General features: G+C 37.0%; 1 protein-coding gene across 3 annotated transcripts in view; it reads left to right on the forward strand.

The window, feature by feature from the left end:
* The window catches only part of Kbtbd3 (kelch repeat and BTB domain containing 3), a 21,288-nt gene extending 3,820 nt beyond the window's left edge, over positions 1 to 17,468 (forward strand). Inside the window, exons 2-4 of one of the 3 annotated variants that reach the window (XM_031346430.1) lie at positions 354 to 452; positions 2,826 to 3,070; positions 14,710 to 17,468. In XM_031346430.1, coding sequence (XP_031202290.1) covers positions 2,850 to 3,070; positions 14,710 to 16,312 — 1,824 coding nt within the window. In that variant the 5' untranslated portion in view covers positions 354 to 452; positions 2,826 to 2,849 and the 3' untranslated portion in view covers positions 16,313 to 17,468. The remainder of the gene's footprint in view (positions 1 to 353; positions 453 to 2,825; positions 3,071 to 14,709) is intronic. The other 2 variants (XM_031346429.1, XM_031346432.1) reach the window with 2 other exon arrangements.
* Positions 17,469 to 17,530: the final 62 nt, after the last annotated feature.

A 17,530-nucleotide genomic window follows, 5' to 3' on the forward strand; every position in this document is an offset into this window, starting at 1 on the left:
AGAGAGAGAGAGAGAGAGAGAGAGAGACTGAACATGGCCAGTAGAGTTGCTATGGCCCAGGCTATCTGATAAAAGGGAGACTAGCCAAAGATAGAGTATAGAGAGAGAATAGCAAAAACCCAGAACAGTGAGAATAGGGTGGGAGTTTAGGGTTGAGTGAGCAAGTGTGTTTCTATACATTTTGTGTTCTTAGGCATGTTGTTTGATCTGAACCTCAACTTTCTGTTTTAAAGAAAGCATTATTAGTAACCTTGAAAGATTTATTATCAACCTTGAGTGAAAAGACCACAAGGAGTATCCAAAGTCCTAATGATATAGCCTGGGGTCTCAATCAGGTTTGTTTCCTCTGCCAGTTAAAAAATCTCAAGCACAACAGGTAGCGGCTGAGATATCTCACACAGGGCAAACAGGAGCAGATGGAATCAGCAGCTGAAGAACGGTGTGTACTGAAGGTGAGGAAACCTACTTATGCAGCACCACACAGAGAAAAAGACCTCTTACCAAACCAGTAAATCCAATCTCTTCTCAAGAGCTGGAGGGTTTAAAGTCACTGAAGTGGTTTTTCCTGCTAATTTAAGGTTGGACAGTCTGAATAAAGATAGGATAGTTGATTGGCCAACAACTGTTGTGTAACCTGTCCTGATCCAGCCTTGAACTTGTTGAAACAGCAGTGCACCTGCAGGTGGGAAGCAAAATGGCTACATGGTCCTTATTTTATGCTACCAGACTATTGTCTTAAGTAAGGAGGGTGAGGAGGAAGCCAGCCATCTTGGAAATGTTCTACCTTTATGACCTAGCCATGGCATCTTTCCCTGTCTTTCTGTGTACCAGGGAGTCTGCCTGACTCTTAGTCTCTCACGGATACTGCCATGGTTGTTGTATCACTAAGCAACTACAAAAGTTCTAACCATTTGTTGGTCTGCCAATATTTACCTGTTAATAGGAGTGGAAGTTTTATATATAAAGTCATTGTCCAATGTAAGGGTCCAAAAACTTTGATTTGAGATATGGATACAGATGCTGAAGTTAAACTCTTCTCATTGTCAGATTTTCTTTTTACATCTGCTTCTTTTCTTTGTGTACTGATACACTGCATGCTTTCCACATCCAAAACAAAGAACAGAGTTCTAAAGTACCTACTTATTCTTCTAAGTCTGACCTTGCTGAATTTCTGTAAAAAATTATTGAGCGACCAAAGACCAAAGAAATGGTAGTGGATAAAGCACTTGTCTTGCAGCCATAAGGAATTGAATGTGATCCTTATCTCATGTCAAGTGCACCTGTAATTCTAGTGCTTCTCAGAAGAGATAGGAGGCAGAGAGAGGAGAACCCCCAGAAGCTTGTGGATCAGCTATCCTGATGCCACAGTGCCAAATAACAAGAAACTGCTTCAAATAAGATGGAAGGTGGGGGACAGATGCCTGAGTCTGTCTTCTAATCTCAACATGCACTGTGGTACATGCAACAACACAACCATCAATAGAAAAGAAAATTAAAGAAAGACATTGGGGAATCTGTTTTCCTATTTCTCTGATTTCCCTTGATTCTTGTCTTCTGTTTCTCCTTTCTAGAATTTTGGCTGTTAACACTTTTGCATTTGGAGCTGAACTTGTTATTTGGAAAGTTAATGAGTAGCTGGCTCTGCTGTTTTGCTTTTTTTTTTTTTAACCTTATATTTACAAATCATTTTTGCTTAGTATTAGTATGCTGTTTTTCTTTCTACTTTCAAATAGGTCAGGTAGAGCCAACGTTTGCTTTTCTTTCTTACTAACAGCCATTTTCTTAGTTAGGGTTTCTGTTGCTGGAAGAGAGAGCATGAGCACAGCAACTCTTATAAAGGAAGGCATTGAATTGGGGCTGGGCTTACAGTTGCGGTTTAGTCTTTTGTCATCATGTCAGGAAGCATTCCAGGGCTCACAGGCAGACATGGTGCTGGCACAGGAGCCCAGATTTCTAAACCCAGGTGAAAAGGCAGCAGGGAGAGAAAGAGAGACACTGGTTCTGGCTTGAGCATTTGAAACCTCCAAGCTCACCCCCAGTGACACATTTACTCTAACAAGGCCACACCTACTCCAAAAATGCTATACCCCCTAATTGTGTCATACTTTTATGAGCCTTGGGAGCCACTTTTATTCAAACCACTGTAGCCATAAAGTAGCTAATACTACCAAAGTCTGGTTTCTTTTTTTTTCCCCTTAAGCCAGTTCTCTTGTGAAAGTCAGAGTTAGGGTTAAAGTTAGAAGATATGTAGTGTGTATATCAACATTTTAATCCTGATTTTGCTACAGGACATCATGCATAGAAAGACAGGGATGTATAGAGTGTATACTAAAATAAGAACTACTTCATGAGTAATACTTTGATAACAATAAGATGAGGCATGTAGTGAAGGCCTAAAGAAGGTAGGTATTCATACAATTTATATAGTCACTCCTACAACCATAAATATTAGGTCTCAATTACATACTTCTCTATTCAAATACACATTTATAAAATTCAAAAAGAATTTAGTATTAAATGTCATGAAAAATAAATGTTTAAAGTAAGGCTTACTGTCATGTTGTTGTTGAATATTGTTATAATTTCACACCATGAGTATATTTTTAAAAAATTCATTATGGGGGATTGTGACAAACATGAATGTCAGAAGATAGTTTTGTGGAGTTGTTCTCTTCTCCTACTTCATATGGGGTCTGTGAGTCTAACTTAGGTCACCAGTTTGCATGGCAAGAGCTTTTACCTGATAAGCTATGTTGCCAGTCTAAAGAGGTCAAATTAAATCTGCAAATTTCATTAGCTTCCTATCACACTTTTTTTTATTCTAGTTCTAAGAACAGGTGGAATTAGCTATGGATAATTCATACAGTTTAAATGAACAAAGCTCATGGAATGGAATCTCATCTGAGAAGAAAAATAATTTCCTTGCATCAGAAGATCATGGACAGAAAATCTTAAGTGTACTACAGAGTTTTAGAGAGCAGAATGTCTTTTATGACTTCAAAATAATCATGAAAGAAGAAATAATTCCATGTCATCGTTGTGTGTTGGCGGCATGCAGTGACTTTTTCAGGTACTGTACCCCCATCTGTGCCTTAGATTTTATATGTGAAAAACTGCATTATATTTTACAACCATACTCATTGCCCCTTGGGCATGCTATAATAATGTTTAATTCTTAATTAAAAAAGACTTAATTAGAACTCAATTATTAATAGCTTTTGAATAGGAAATCTTAAACTGCAGCTGTAAAAACAAGAGTCCTTCCAGGATAGTTCCCCAAAGATCTTTAAAATTAGTGCCTTGAGCTATTCTGGGTAGGGTTCATATGGGGTTAACTTTGAGGAATCCCTGAATGATAGCATTTTCGCAAAAGGTGAAATGACAAGTGGAAAAACATTGAAGCTGAGTTATGCCGTTTCCCAGGGGTGGAACTGTAGTCCAGAAGAAATATCAGCATTGAGGAGGCTGAGAAAGGAAGATTCCCATGATGATAGTGGGTTTCTGTTTGATAAAGTCAGATGTATTATTACAATACTGTGGCAGTTGTCTCCTGGTCAATAAAGAAACAGGTATCTTTTGCTGACACTCTGTAGTCAGCCATCCTAGTCATAATGCAGTAAACTCAAGTCCTCACAGCTACTCTGCATTATCACCAGTTTTGGAAGGAATATTAAGTAGGGCTTTAATCTTCCAGCAAATTGGTAAAAACTGAATAAGATTTAATATATGAAGTAAAGTAGTAATTATATTGCATTTATGATTTATTTAAGTTGGGGACTGAACCCAGGACCTTGAGCTGTTCCTATTTTGAATCATTAATTCAAAACATGCTTTATATAAACATGTAATTCAAAATCTGCTGTATTGCCATTAGAGTAAATATTAAAAGCTAGACTTTATTTAGCAAACAGTTCTTGCTATCTGCTGCTTATTGAACACCTGCCTCTGTGGGGTTTTGCTTTGATTTGGAGCACAGTGATTCACAGTGTCCTTGGCCAGGGAGGCTTCAGTAATCTTGAACTAGCTGTTTTCTTAGTGTAACTCTTCCCTTTTTGTTTCTTCATATACTCTGAGGCATGCTTTGAGCTCTGTTGGGGCCCCCAGTGTTAGTTATTGTTGATCCTGGGCTCCCTTTTTTCTTCCCTTCTTTTGAGAACAGCTTTCCTTCCATGTAACCTTTAAAGTGCCCTTTATCCTTATAATTGTGGCCTCATATTCACAGGCCTCTGTCTATTTAATGGTTTAAATACTTAGTTTCTTAGTATATATGCACTAATCTAAATCCCAGGTCTCCTGCCTACTATTCATGTGACCTTACGCAAATCACTTACCCTATTCAGACCTAGGTCTCCTCACTAGTAACAAGGAAATTAGGAAAGTGAAAAATAAGAATTAATACATAATGTCATTCTGGAGGTTATAAAGGAAGTAATATATAAATGGTTAGCATATTTTATTTTATATACAGTTAATGTTAGTCAATAAAGTTCTTGTTCCATAACATAAGAAAACACAGAAAGATCCTGTTCTGAGTATTCAGTATGATTTTCCTGCAATGTTTTCAAGATAGTACAACAAAAAGTTTTTGTAAACATTTGAATTTGCAATCTTCTGCTCTTATCAAACTTACTTTTTAGTTAAATAGTTCAGTGTACTAATTCTTTGACAGTTTTTTACATGTATATAATGTGTGCAGAGGGACAGTTGTCAATTATAAAGCTACATAAATTTAAGACTATTAGTAAATAATATAAAACAAAATGTAGCCTCAAACACTTTCCTCACTTTTGAGTCTGCTTTTCATTGTTAAAATTACTATTAGAATGATAGTTTTCATTTCTAATTTTAAACTTTTTAGGTTATGACTGCACATATTTATTGTATATAGTATTGTGTCATACAAGGGCATTCCACACAGGTATATATTGTTTATATAGAATATCCTCCCTACCTGTCCAGTAGGCCACTTTGTTCCCTGAGTGCTTTTCACTTCTGCTTTATGCCATAAGCACAGACAGAATTTTGTGTTGCTATAGAAAATATATAAACAACAAACAACAGAGTGTGTATTTGTTTCTCTGGAATTGTCTTAATTAACTTAGTACCATTTCTTCAGTTGCATCCATTTTCCTGCAAATGAAGTGACTTCCTTTTTCTTCATGTCTGAAAACAATTCACTGTGTATATTATGTGCATTAGAGAAATCTGTTCTTCTGTTGGTGGACACCTAGGTTCCATCACTGAATTCTAAGAGTTCTTTTTTTTCCTTTTTTTTATATTAGATATTTTCTTTTATTACATTTTAAGTGTTATCCCCTTTCTTGCCCCCCAACACCCTATCGCAACACTCCTCCCCCTGCTTCTATGAGGGTGTTCCCCCACCCACTCCTGCTTCCCCGCCCTAGCACTCCCCTACATTGGGGCATTGAGCCATCACAGGAACAAGGGCCTCTTCTCCCGTTGATGACCAACAAGGCCATCCTTTGCCACATATGCAGTTGGAGCCATGGGTCCCTCCATGTGTATTCCATGGTTAGTAGTTTGGTCCCTGGGAGCTCTGCAGGATCTGGTTGGTTGATGTTGTTCTTCCTATGGGGTTGCAAACCCCTTCAGTTCCTTCAATCCTTTCTCTGACTCCTCCATTGGGAACCCCATGCTCAGTCCAATGGTTGGCTGTGAGCATCTACCTCTGTATTTGTCAAGCTCTGGGAGAGCCTCTTAGGAGACAGCTATATCAGGCTCCTGTCAGCACACATTTGTTGGTATCCACAATAGTGGCTGGGTTTGGGACTGTATATGGGATGGATTTCCAGGTGGGGCAGTCTTTGGATGAGCTTCCCTTTAGTTTCTACTCCACACTTTGTCTCCTTATTTGCTTCCATGAGTGTTTTGTTCCTCCCTCTAAGAAGGACTTTTGGTCTTCCTTCTTCATGAACTCCATATGGTCTGGTAAATTGTATCTTGGGTATTCTGACGTTTTGGGCTAATAACCATTTATCAGTGAGTACATACCATGTGTGTTCATTTGTGACTGAGTTGCCTCACTCAAGATGATATTTTCTAGTTTTACCTATTTGTCTAAGAATTTTGTGAAGTCACTGTTTGTGATAGCTGAGTAGTACTCCATTGTGTAAATGGACCATATTTTTTGTATCCATTCCTCTGTTGAAGGACATCTGAGTTCTTTCTATCTTCTGGCTATTTTTTTTAAGTTTTTAATTTATTTTATGTATATGAGTATATAGCTGTAGAGATAGTTATGAACCTTCATCTGGTTGTTGAGAATTGACATTTTAGGCCCCCTGCTCGCTCTAGACAACTCTGCTCGCTCAGGCCAAAGATTTATATATTATTATAAATAAATACACTGTAGCTGTCACCAGAAGAGGGGATCAGAGGGTGGTTGTAAGCCCCCATTTGGTTGCTGGGATTTGAACTCACTAGCTTCAGAAGAGCAGTCAGTGCTCTTACCCCCTAAATCATCTCACCAGCCCCACCTTCTTTCTGGCTATTATAAATAAGGCTGCCATGAACATAGTGGAGCATGTGTCCTTGTTGTATGTTGGAGCATCTTTTGGGTATGTGCCCAAGAATGGTATAGCTGGGTCCTCAGGTTATACTAGCAATTTTCTGAGGAACGGCCAGACTGATGTTCACAGTGGTAGTACCAGCATGCAATCCCACCAGCAATGGAGGAGTGTTCCTCTTTCTTCACATCTGCTGTTAACTGTGTTTTTGACCTTAGCCATTCTCACTGGTATGAGATGGAATCTCAGGGTTGTTTTGATTTTCATTACCCTGATGATTAAGCATGTTGAACATCTCTTTAGGTGCTTCTTGGTTATTCGATATTCTTCAGTTGAGGATTCTTTGTTTAGCTCTGTACCCCATTTTTTAATATAGTTATTTGATTCTCTGGAGTCTAACATCTTGAGTTCTTTGTATATATTGGATGTTAGCCCTCTATTAGATTTAGACTTGGTAAAGATCTTTTCCAAATTTGTTGGTTGCCATTTTGTCCTATTAACAGTGTCCTTGGCCTTACAGAAGCTTTGTAATTTTATGAGGTCCTATTTGTCTATTGTAGATCATGGAGTTCTGTTCAGGAAATTTTCCCCTGTGCCCATGTGTTCGAGGCTCTTTCCCACTTTTTCTTCTATTATTTTCAGTAAATCTGGTTTTATGTGGAGGTCCTTGATCTACTTGGACTTGAGATTTATACAAGCAGATAAGAATAGATTGATGTGCATTCTTTTACATGCTGATCTCCAGTTGAACCAGTTCCTTTTGTTGAAAATGCTGTCTTTCTTCCTCTGGATGGTTTTAACTCCTTGTCAAAGATCAAGTGACCATAGCTGTATGGATTCATTTCTGGGTCTTCAGTTCTATTCCATTGATCTACCTGCTTGTCTCTGTACCAGTACCTTACAGTTTTTATCACTATTGCTCTGTAGTACAGCTTGACATAAGGGATGTTGATTTCCCCAGAAGTTCTTTTATTGCTGAGAATAGTTTTCGCTATCCTGGGTTTTTTTGTTTGTTTGTTTGTTTGTTTGTTTTGTTTTTTTGTTATTCCAAATGAATTTGCAAATTTCTCTTTCTAACTCTGTGAAGAATTGAATTGGAATTTTGATGGGGATTGCATTGAATCTGTAGATTGCTTTCAGCAATGTGGCCATTTTTACTATATTAATCCTGCCAACCCATGAGCATGGGAGATTGTTCCATTTTCTGAGATCTTCTTCAATTTCTTTCTTCAGAGACTTGAAGTTTTTGTTATACAGATATTTCACTTGTTTGATTAAAGTCACACCAAGGTATGTAATATTATTTGTGACGATTGTGAAAGGAGTCATTTCCCTAATTTCTTTCTCAGCCTGCTTATCCTTTGAGTAGAGGAAGGCTACTGATTTTTTTGAGTTAATTTTATATCCAGTGACTTTGCTGAAGTTGTTTATCAGGTTTATGAGCTCTCTGGTGAAATTTTTGGGATCACATAAGTATACTATCATATCATCTGCAAATAGTGGTATTTTTTGACTTCTTCCTTTCCAATTTTTTTTTTTTTTTTTTTTTTTTTTTTTTTTTTTTTTTTTTTTTTTTTTTTTTTTTTGGTTTTTTTTGGAAACAGGGTTTCTCTGTGTAGCCCTGGCCGTCCTGGACTCACTCTGTAGACCAGGCTGGCCTCGAACTCAGAAATCCGCCTGCCTCTGCCTCCCAAGTGCTGGGATTAAAGGCGTGCGCCACCACTGCCCGGCTCCTTTCCAATTTTTATCCCTTTGATCTTCTTTTGTTTTCTAATTTCTCTGGCTAGAACTTCAAGTTCAAGTTCTCATTGTATACTGGATTTCCTGGAGGTTTTGGGTTAGGAGCTTTTTGCACTTTGCATTTTCTTTGACTGTTGTGTCATGTTTTATATGGTATCTTCTGCACCTGAGATTCTCTCTTCTATATCTTGTATTCTGTTGGTGATGCTCGTATCTATGACTCCTGATCTCTTTCCTAGGTTTTCTATCTCCAGGGTTGTCTCCCTTTAGGATTTCTTTATTGTTTTTATTTCCATTTTTAGATCCTAGATGTTTTTGTTCAATTCCTTCATCTGTCTTGTTGGTTTTTTTTCTGTAATTCTTTAAGTGCTTCTTGTGTTTCCTCTTTAAGAACTTCTTTCTTTTTTTTTTAAATTTTATTGCATTGTGATGAGAAACATTACATAATTTCAATTTATCAGAATTTGTTAACATTTAAAAACATATTTTAAGTAAATAGAATTAAATCACATTCTTCTTTCCCTTCAATACCTACAATATCTTTTTGTCATATTCTTTAAAATTTATAAAATATTATAACAATAAAAGTGAGTATTATAAAAGTTGTTAGATATAAAATAACAATCAATTTAACAGTCTTTTGTAGATGCTTGTCTACAGCAATACTGAAAATGTATTTTTCTCAATATAAATTTTAAATAACTCCAAACATATTAACTGTATATTTCAAAATACTACATCACTACTAGTATTTTCTTAAATGAACATAAATATATAAAGTCTTTTTGTTTGTTTGTTTTGTATTTAGTAGAGCTTAAAATCTTGGCTCTTACAGTGGTACAAGGCCAAAATAAGAACAATTTTTAGACATTGGATTTCATTGTAATAAGGCTGTACTTCAGTGACCCTCATATCACCAAAGGATTTTACCTCCATCGTATCTAAGCTGAGAGTTGACAGTTCTGCTGCTCCAAGGAATGAATTGTAGGCAGGATTTTTGGATACAGACTTCCTGCTATGGTCAAAGCTATTTGACTTGAGTGGGTGACTTTATTCTCAGCCCACGGAGAACAGGTTACATTCATTTATGAAATAGTGTGTGCATTAAGATGGTCTATCCATAAAGTCATTCACCAATTGTTTCAATTGAACAATGGTTCTGCTTGGAGGGTGGCACAGACATTAGGTGAGTGTAAGAATCTGGTTCATTGACTGTGATAATTTGGAAAAGCATTCATCTCAGAGAAAGAGTAACTTATAAAGTCCTCTTCTTCAAACTTGATACAAGAGTTACAAACATCAAGCAAAGCATTCAGTCTCACTCTTTGTTGTTCTCTTACTAGCAACCTCCCTAGTTAATCATCTGTGTTTCTTTTGGGTATATAAATACTTTTGAAATATAAGCTGTTCTGAAAACCATAGTATAGTATAAAAACATGAAATAAACAATACTACTAATATAATAAAGAGGCTGAGATAGGAGAAGCAAGATTTCAAGGCCATTATGTTGTACACAGCCAGACACTGTCACAAACATACAAGCTGACAGTGTATATAGATTGTACAATGTTGGACCTATTTCTCCAATTACCAAATTAGAGAGACCATTGGATGACAATCAACAAATTTCTAATTCCTCATATCATTGGATTTCGATCGATTAGGATATGTTGGTAGTATTAATTTTCATATTAAGATGTTAAGAAGAAGTAATTGTTACTTCCTGTTGTTTTTGTTGTAAGAGATGGAATTAGGTTTGTGTGGATTTGTTGAAAGATTACTTTCTTGCTTCTTCTAGAGTGTAGTTTTGCACCTTATGTTGATATTTTCCATCTCTTATCCTTTGTAGGTCTAGATTTATGGAAAGATATGATGTAAATTTTGTTTTGTCATGGAATAGCTTGTTTTCTCCATCTATGGTAATTGAGAGTTTTACCGGGTATAGTAGCCTGGGCTGGCATTTGTGTTCTCCTAGGGTCTGTATGACATCTGCCCAGGATCTTCTAGCTTTCATAGTCTCTGGTGAGAAGTCTGGTGTAATTCTGATAGGCCTGCCTTTATATGTTACTTGCCTTTTTTTCCCTTACTGTTTTTAAGATTCTTTCTTTGTTTAGTGCATTTGGTGTTTTTATTATTATGTGTCAGGAGGAATTTCTTTTTTTGGTCCAGTCTGTTTGGAGTTCTGTAGGCTTCTTGTATATTCATGGGCATCTCTTTCTTTAGGTTAGGGAAATATTCTTCTATAATTTTGTTGAAGATATTTACTGGCCCATTACATTGGGAATCTTCACTCTCTTCTATACCTATTATCCTTAGGTTTGGTCTTCTCATTCCATCCTGGATTTTCTGTATGTTTTGGGTTAGGAGCTTTTTGCTTTTTGCATTTTCTTTGACTGTTGTGTCAATGTTTTCTATGGTGTCTTCTGCCCCTGAGATTCTCTCTTCTATCTCTTGTATTTTGCTGGTGATGTTTGCATCTCTGACTCCTGATTTCTTTCCTAGGTTTTGTATCTTCAGGGTTGTCTCTCCTTCTGATTTCTTTGTTTTTTCTATTTCCATTTTTAGATTCTGGATGCTTTTGCTCATTTCCTTCACCTGTTTGATTGTGTTTTCCTGTAGTTCTTTAAGGGATTTTTGTGTTTCCTCTTGAAGGGCTTCTAGCTGTTTACCTGTGTTCTCCTGTATTTCTTTGAGGGTATTATTTATGTCTTTCTTAAAGTCCTGTATCATCATCATGCGAAGTGATTTTAGATATGAATCTTTCTTTTCCAGTGTGATGGTGTGTCCAGGACTTGCTATCGTGGGAGAATTGGGTTCTGATGATGCCAAGTAACCTTGGTTTTTGTTGTTTATTTTCTTACTCTTGCACCCTGCCATCTGGTTATCTCTAGTTCTACCTGTCCTTGCTAAATCTGACTAGAGCCTGTCCTTCCTGTGATCCTGGTTGTGTCAGAACTCCTCAGAGTCAAGCTGTCTCTGTGATCCTGTGAATCTGGAATCCTGTGATCCTGGGCTTGTTAGAGCGCCCAGGAGTAGACCTTCCTCTGGGTGTTTTGGGACTGGCTGTGGAGTTTGAGCCCAAGGTCTGCTCAGGGCACCAGCACAGACAGACCAGAAAGAACCTGAGCCACTGGGCTGGTGGAGTTCCTGTGTGCCTGGTCCTGCTGGTCCCAGTTAGTCCTGGTGTTGGGACAGATGTTGTGTCCTCCTCACCTCTGATCCTGGGTGTGTTAGAGTGCCTGGGAGTGGAGCTTCCTCTGGGTGTTGTGCTCTACCTGTATTTCTTTAAGGGAGTTATCTATGTCCCTCTTAAAGTCCTCTATCATCATCATGAGAATTGATTTTAAATCCAAATCTTACTTTTCCGGTGTTATTGGATATCCAGGACTTGCTATTTTGAGAGAACTGGGTTCTGAGGATGCCAAGTAGCCATGGTGTCTATTGCTTATGTTCTTGCATTTGCTTCTTACCATCTGATTATCTCTAGTGCTAATTGCCCTAGCTGTCTCTGACTGGAGCCTGTTGCTCCTGTCACCTCCTTGTATCAAACTCCTCAGAGTCCAGCTCTCTTGGTGATCTGTGATTCTGGGATCATGTGTTCCTGAGATCCTGGGTGTTGTAGAGCTCCTGGGAGTTAAGCTGCCTCTGGGATCCTTAAATCCTGGTGTGACCAAGGTCCTGAGATCCTGTGATCCTGGACATGTTAGAGTACCTGAGAGTCGAGCTTCCTCTTGGTTTTGAGGGACTGGGTGAGGGGCCAGGGTACAAGGTCTGCTCTGGGTACCAGCTCAGAGTGGAAAGAATCTGTGCCACTGGCCGGGTAGGGGTTCCTGAGTCCCCAGAACCCCGGGGGTCCCAGTTACTCCTGTTGTTGGTGCAGATGTTGTGGCCTTCTCACCTATGATCCTGGACATGTTAGAGCACCTGGGAGTGAAGCTTCCTCTTGGTGTTGTGGGACTGGGTGCAGGGCTAGCGTCTAAGGTCTGCTCAGGGCACTGCCTCAGACCGGAAGGCAATTTTTAACTTTTAAATAGCAGAAATGACCAGTCATTATTAAATTTTATTAAATTAATACATAGCTTACATGAAAATATGTACAAATGTGGCTACAAATGTTTTTAAAGATTTGTGTCAATGAGCAGATATTATGATAGATGGTTATGAACCATCATGTGCTTCCTGGTAATTGAATTCAAGACCTCTGGAAGAGCATCCAGTGCTCTTAGCCACTGAACCATCTCTTCATCCCTGTGGCTAGAAATTTAATCATTTATACTCTTAAAATACACCATCAATTTATAATATATACAGTTTGAGAAAACTAACTACATTGAGAGAATATAAAATAAAAGTGTCAGAAAAGTTTGCACTACATAGCAAAAATTATGATTAAGATATAAAATCAAGGAACATGTTGTATAGAAACTGCTTGTAATAACATTCCATATCTGAGAAATAAGTAGGAGAGTAGGGTAAAGAATAGGAATTTGATCTTATATGTGTCTTCTGCAAAGGTGTAGAGGCTGATATCAAATTAAAAATACATAGAATCCAGGGACTGAATAAGTTATTCAGCAGTTAAGAGTACTATTTGAGAAGACCTGGATTCAATTCCCATCCTCCATATTATAATTCTTATTCCAGTTCCAGAGAATCAGATTCCCTCTTTTGTCCTTCACAGGCTTTAGGCACATACTTTTACATACATGCAGACAAAACCACCTGTACACACAAATAAAACCTTAATAGGTTGGTAGACAGATACATAGACAGACAGACAGACAGAGATGTGGGGAGAGGAGTCCTATTAGGAACCGTTTGATTTCTTGAAATAATAGTAATTAAAAATCTGTAATGATTAAGTCATTTATTCTTCTAAACAACTTGTTTAATCCTTTTATTTTAGAAGATTACATCATATATGTAATTATAAGTTAGAATGTCTAAACTGGCATACATTGTTAAAGAACCTTGTGTTAAGATATAGCATATTTATAACTTTTGTCACTACATTTATTTGGCTTCATATTACAAAATATATTGAGTAGCTTGAGAAAAGGGCTCTTTATCATTGTTTCCTATTTTATTTGAAAGATCTCTCATATTCTTCAAGTAGATCTTGTGCTCACTAATTGACTTATTTCTTCTCCAGAACAGACTGAGCAAAAAGTTAGCCCCAGGGCTGGTGAGATGGCTCAGTGGGGAAGAGCACCGACTGCTCTTTGGAAGGTCATGAGTTCAAATCCCAGCAACCACATGGTGTCTCACAACCACCCATAATGAAATCTGATGCCCTCTTCTGGTGTGTCTGAAGACAGCTACAGTGTACTCATTTATAATAATAAATAAATCTTAAAAATAAAAAAAGGTAGCCCCAATACCACCAAATACAAGTATGTGGATATTCACCAGTATAGCACCCAAAGTATTTGTCAGACAGCATGACCAAAACAACTTACAAAAGAAAGTGTCTAATTACGCTACAGTGTCAGAAAGTTAGAATCAGTGATGGGAGAGCCAAGAAACAGTAGCAAGAACATGGAAGAATACACTCGTAATGGCACCACTGTTTTAAACCTTATATCTCCCATATTGGACACACCTCTTCCACAAGGCCACCCCTTCTAATCCTTCCCAGATTGTTATACCAACTGGGGACCATGTATTCAAATGTTACCCAATGGGTGGGGGAGGTCATTCTTAGTCAAATCACCACAGCATTTTTTATATTATCAGCACAGTTATAAAACCAGAATAAACAGCAAAATATATTTTATTCCCTGAGTAGATACCTCTAAATAACTTATATTTTTGTCTCTCCTGAGTTCAAGATAGTCTCAGTTCCTTAGATTTACCTTTTAATTTCCAAAATGGCATAATTACTCAAATTTAGGACACAGTCTCTGTCCTTCTGTGGTTGTTACCACAAAAATATAAGTTTGGCTTTTTGGCTTTGTATGACTGGTCCCCTTTTCGCTAGGAATCTGATTTGACAGATTTCCCTACAGAACAATACAAAATCATTGGTAGCAGTGGGCCTCTCATTTTCTGTTTCATGTAAATTTTTTAAGCCTAAGACCTTGAGCAGTTTATATTGTGAAATTTTAGTTATTACCACACATTTAATTAATTTACCATTGAAGAAAACAAAGTTATATGTAAGAACTAGCTAGTGTATAAAATTTGAATCACTTTACAACCTTTTTTTATTTCTTCTGTATATCAGCTATACTGTATATGTTTTTATTATGAAGGTTACATAATATGTCAGCAGGTATTTTATGATATAATTATTTCAAATGTTAAAACAATTAAGATGCCATTAGATCTTATAAATATATTCTGTAGTAAATGCTTAAGAAGCATATGTGTAGTGATATTGGAAATAGTTATAATTAAGATACTTCTGTTTACTTGTGCTTTTTTTCTTAATATTTTTCAGGGCTATGTTCGAAGTAAACATGAAAGAAAGAGATGATGGAAGTGTTACCATTACTAATCTGTCCTCCAGAGCTGTAAAGGCATTTCTTGACTATGCCTATACCGGAAAAACAAGAATAACAGATGATAACGTGGAAATGTTCTTCCAGCTGTCATCCTTTCTTCAGGTTTCCTTCCTGTCCAAAGCTTGCAGTGACTTTTTAATAAAAAGTATCAGTCTGGTCAATTGTTTGCATTTGTTATCTCTGTCAGACAGCTATGGCTCTGCCCAGTTGTTCAATCATGCTTTATATTTTGTGCAGCATCACTTTCATTTGTTGTTTAAATCCAGAGACTTCTTAGAGATGAATTTTGGAGTGCTTCAAAAGTGTCTGGAATCAGATGAGTTGAATGTACCTGAAGAAGAAATGGTCCTAAAGGCTGTCCTCACATGGATTAAGTACAACTTAGAGTCCAGGCAAAAGCACCTGCCTCACTTGATTACAAAAGTAAGATTACATCAGTTATCTGAGGACACACTTCAAGACTGTTTGCTCAATGAAGAGTATTTACTCAAAAGCACAAACTGTTTTGACATAATCATGGATACTATTAAGTGTGTGCAAGATTCTAGTGGCCTCTTTCCTGATGCTCGACCATCCACAACTGAAAAATATATATTCATCCATAAAACTGAGGAAAATGGAGAAAATCAGTATACATTTTGTTATAATATTAAAACTGACTCCTGGAAAACATTGCCACAATCACATCTGATTGATTTGCCAGGATCTAGTCTGTCTAGCTATGGAGAAAAAATATTCTTGACAGGTGGTTGCAAAGGGAAGTGCTGTAGAAAGGTTCGACTTCATATTGCAGAGTCTTACCATGATGCCACTGACCAGACCTGGTGCTACTGTCCAGTTAAAAATGAGTTTTTTTGGGTTTCAAACATGAAAACCCCAAGAACCATGCATACATCAATCATGGCTCTCAATCGATTATTTGTTATAGGTGGAAAAACTAGAGGATCCCAGGACATTAAAAGTCTCTTAGATGTTGAATCTTATAATCCACTGTCCAAAGAGTGGACATCAGTTAGCCCTTTACCCAGAGGTATCTATTACCCAGAAGCCAGTGCATGCCAGAATGTCATTTATGTCCTTGGATCTGAGGTAGAAATTGCTGATGCTTTCAACCCATCACTTGATTGCTTTTTTAAATATAATGCTACAACTGACCAGTGGTCTGAACTAGTAGCAGAGTTTGGGCAATTTTTTCATGCTACTTTAATTAAAGCTGTCCCAGTAAACTGTACTCTTTATATATGTGATCTTTCCACCTATAAGGTATATAGTTTTTGTCCTGATACTTGTGTTTGGAAAGGAGAAGGATCTTTTGAGTGTGCAGGCTTTAATGCAGGTGCAATTGGAATTGAGGATAAGATTTACATATTAGGTGGAGATTATGCACCAGATGAGATCACAGATGAGGTCCAGGTCTACCACAGTAATAGGTCAGAGTGGGAAGAGGTGTCACCAATGCCAAGAGCTTTAACTGAATTTTACTGTCAAGTCATTCAATTCAACAAATACAGGGACCCATGGTATTCTAAGCATTTCTAAAAGTAATATTTGCATGAGTGTTCTAAAATTATGCCTGGTAGAATTGGCTAAAATATGTATATCAGCACAATAAAATGTTTCTTCTATTAAAGAACGATGGTAGATGTATGCTGTCAGTAAATAGACAGTTCCCAGAAGTTTAAATTACAAAACACATTTTACCAAAGTTTTATTGAATATAAATTCATTTTGAATAATACATAGTATTTTCTTATGTAAATAAAAATTACAGATTTAGGCCCATTTAAGTTAAAGGATGGAAAAAATCAGTGTTCACAGATGTATACTGTGTAGAAGGGGAGAAATTCTTGAAGTGAAAATGGCTTATATACTGCACATTGTATGACATGAAGATAAATTAGAAATAGATGAGAAATTCAGCATTGAACACTGGTGTAAGAGTTGTTGAATCCCTACTGCTTGTTGCTTGCTGGTTAAATGATTTCATTTCACATTTGTATGGCCAGAAATTCTCCACAATATACTTTTTCATCCTTCTGGCCAATATACTAAGAATAGTTTGGCTTTACTATTATTATGTGTAATATTATGTACATGCAATATATCTTTGTTATTAAGAATGCATTGGAGCACATTACATTGCTAAGCCATTGCAGTTAATTTTTTTTTTAATTTCTTTAGTAACATCTTGGCACTCATTTTCTGGTTCACATTTAATAGACTTACATTCTTTATTATCATTCTAAATTGCACCAGTCCTGAGAATTGTCTTAACATATACTCATTGAGTGATGTCCTTACAATCTGAAATGATACTTTTAAAAATACTTTTCCTACAACATGTGTGCCTGTTCCCCAACAGAGAGGATATAGAAATTTTTACCTCTAGAGAATTTGGTCATTATTAAGTCAACTTTCAAAGTTGTAGGTTTTGTTGTGGCATTTTTATGTATTTATAATCCTTTAGTTCCTATTCCCTCTCCCTCTCCCACTGCTACCACGTATCCTGCATGTCCTACTCTAGCTGCTCTCCTCCTGCCAGAGAGCAGTCCTCCGTTTGTTTCCAGTTCACATGCATTCTGTAATGCTCTCTTCTCCTCCCTTAAAATCTCTTCCTTCAGAGTCATCTTTCTACCTGTCCCCCCTCTCAAACATACACAATTTTATGCATATATATATACACATACCTACACACATTATGTATATATATGTATGTGTGTGTGTATATATATGTATATATACATATATATATATATA

Source organism: Mastomys coucha, unplaced genomic scaffold (assembly GCF_008632895.1).
Source record: "Mastomys coucha isolate ucsf_1 unplaced genomic scaffold, UCSF_Mcou_1 pScaffold24, whole genome shotgun sequence".
Lineage (NCBI taxonomy): Eukaryota > Metazoa > Chordata > Mammalia > Rodentia > Muridae > Mastomys > Mastomys coucha.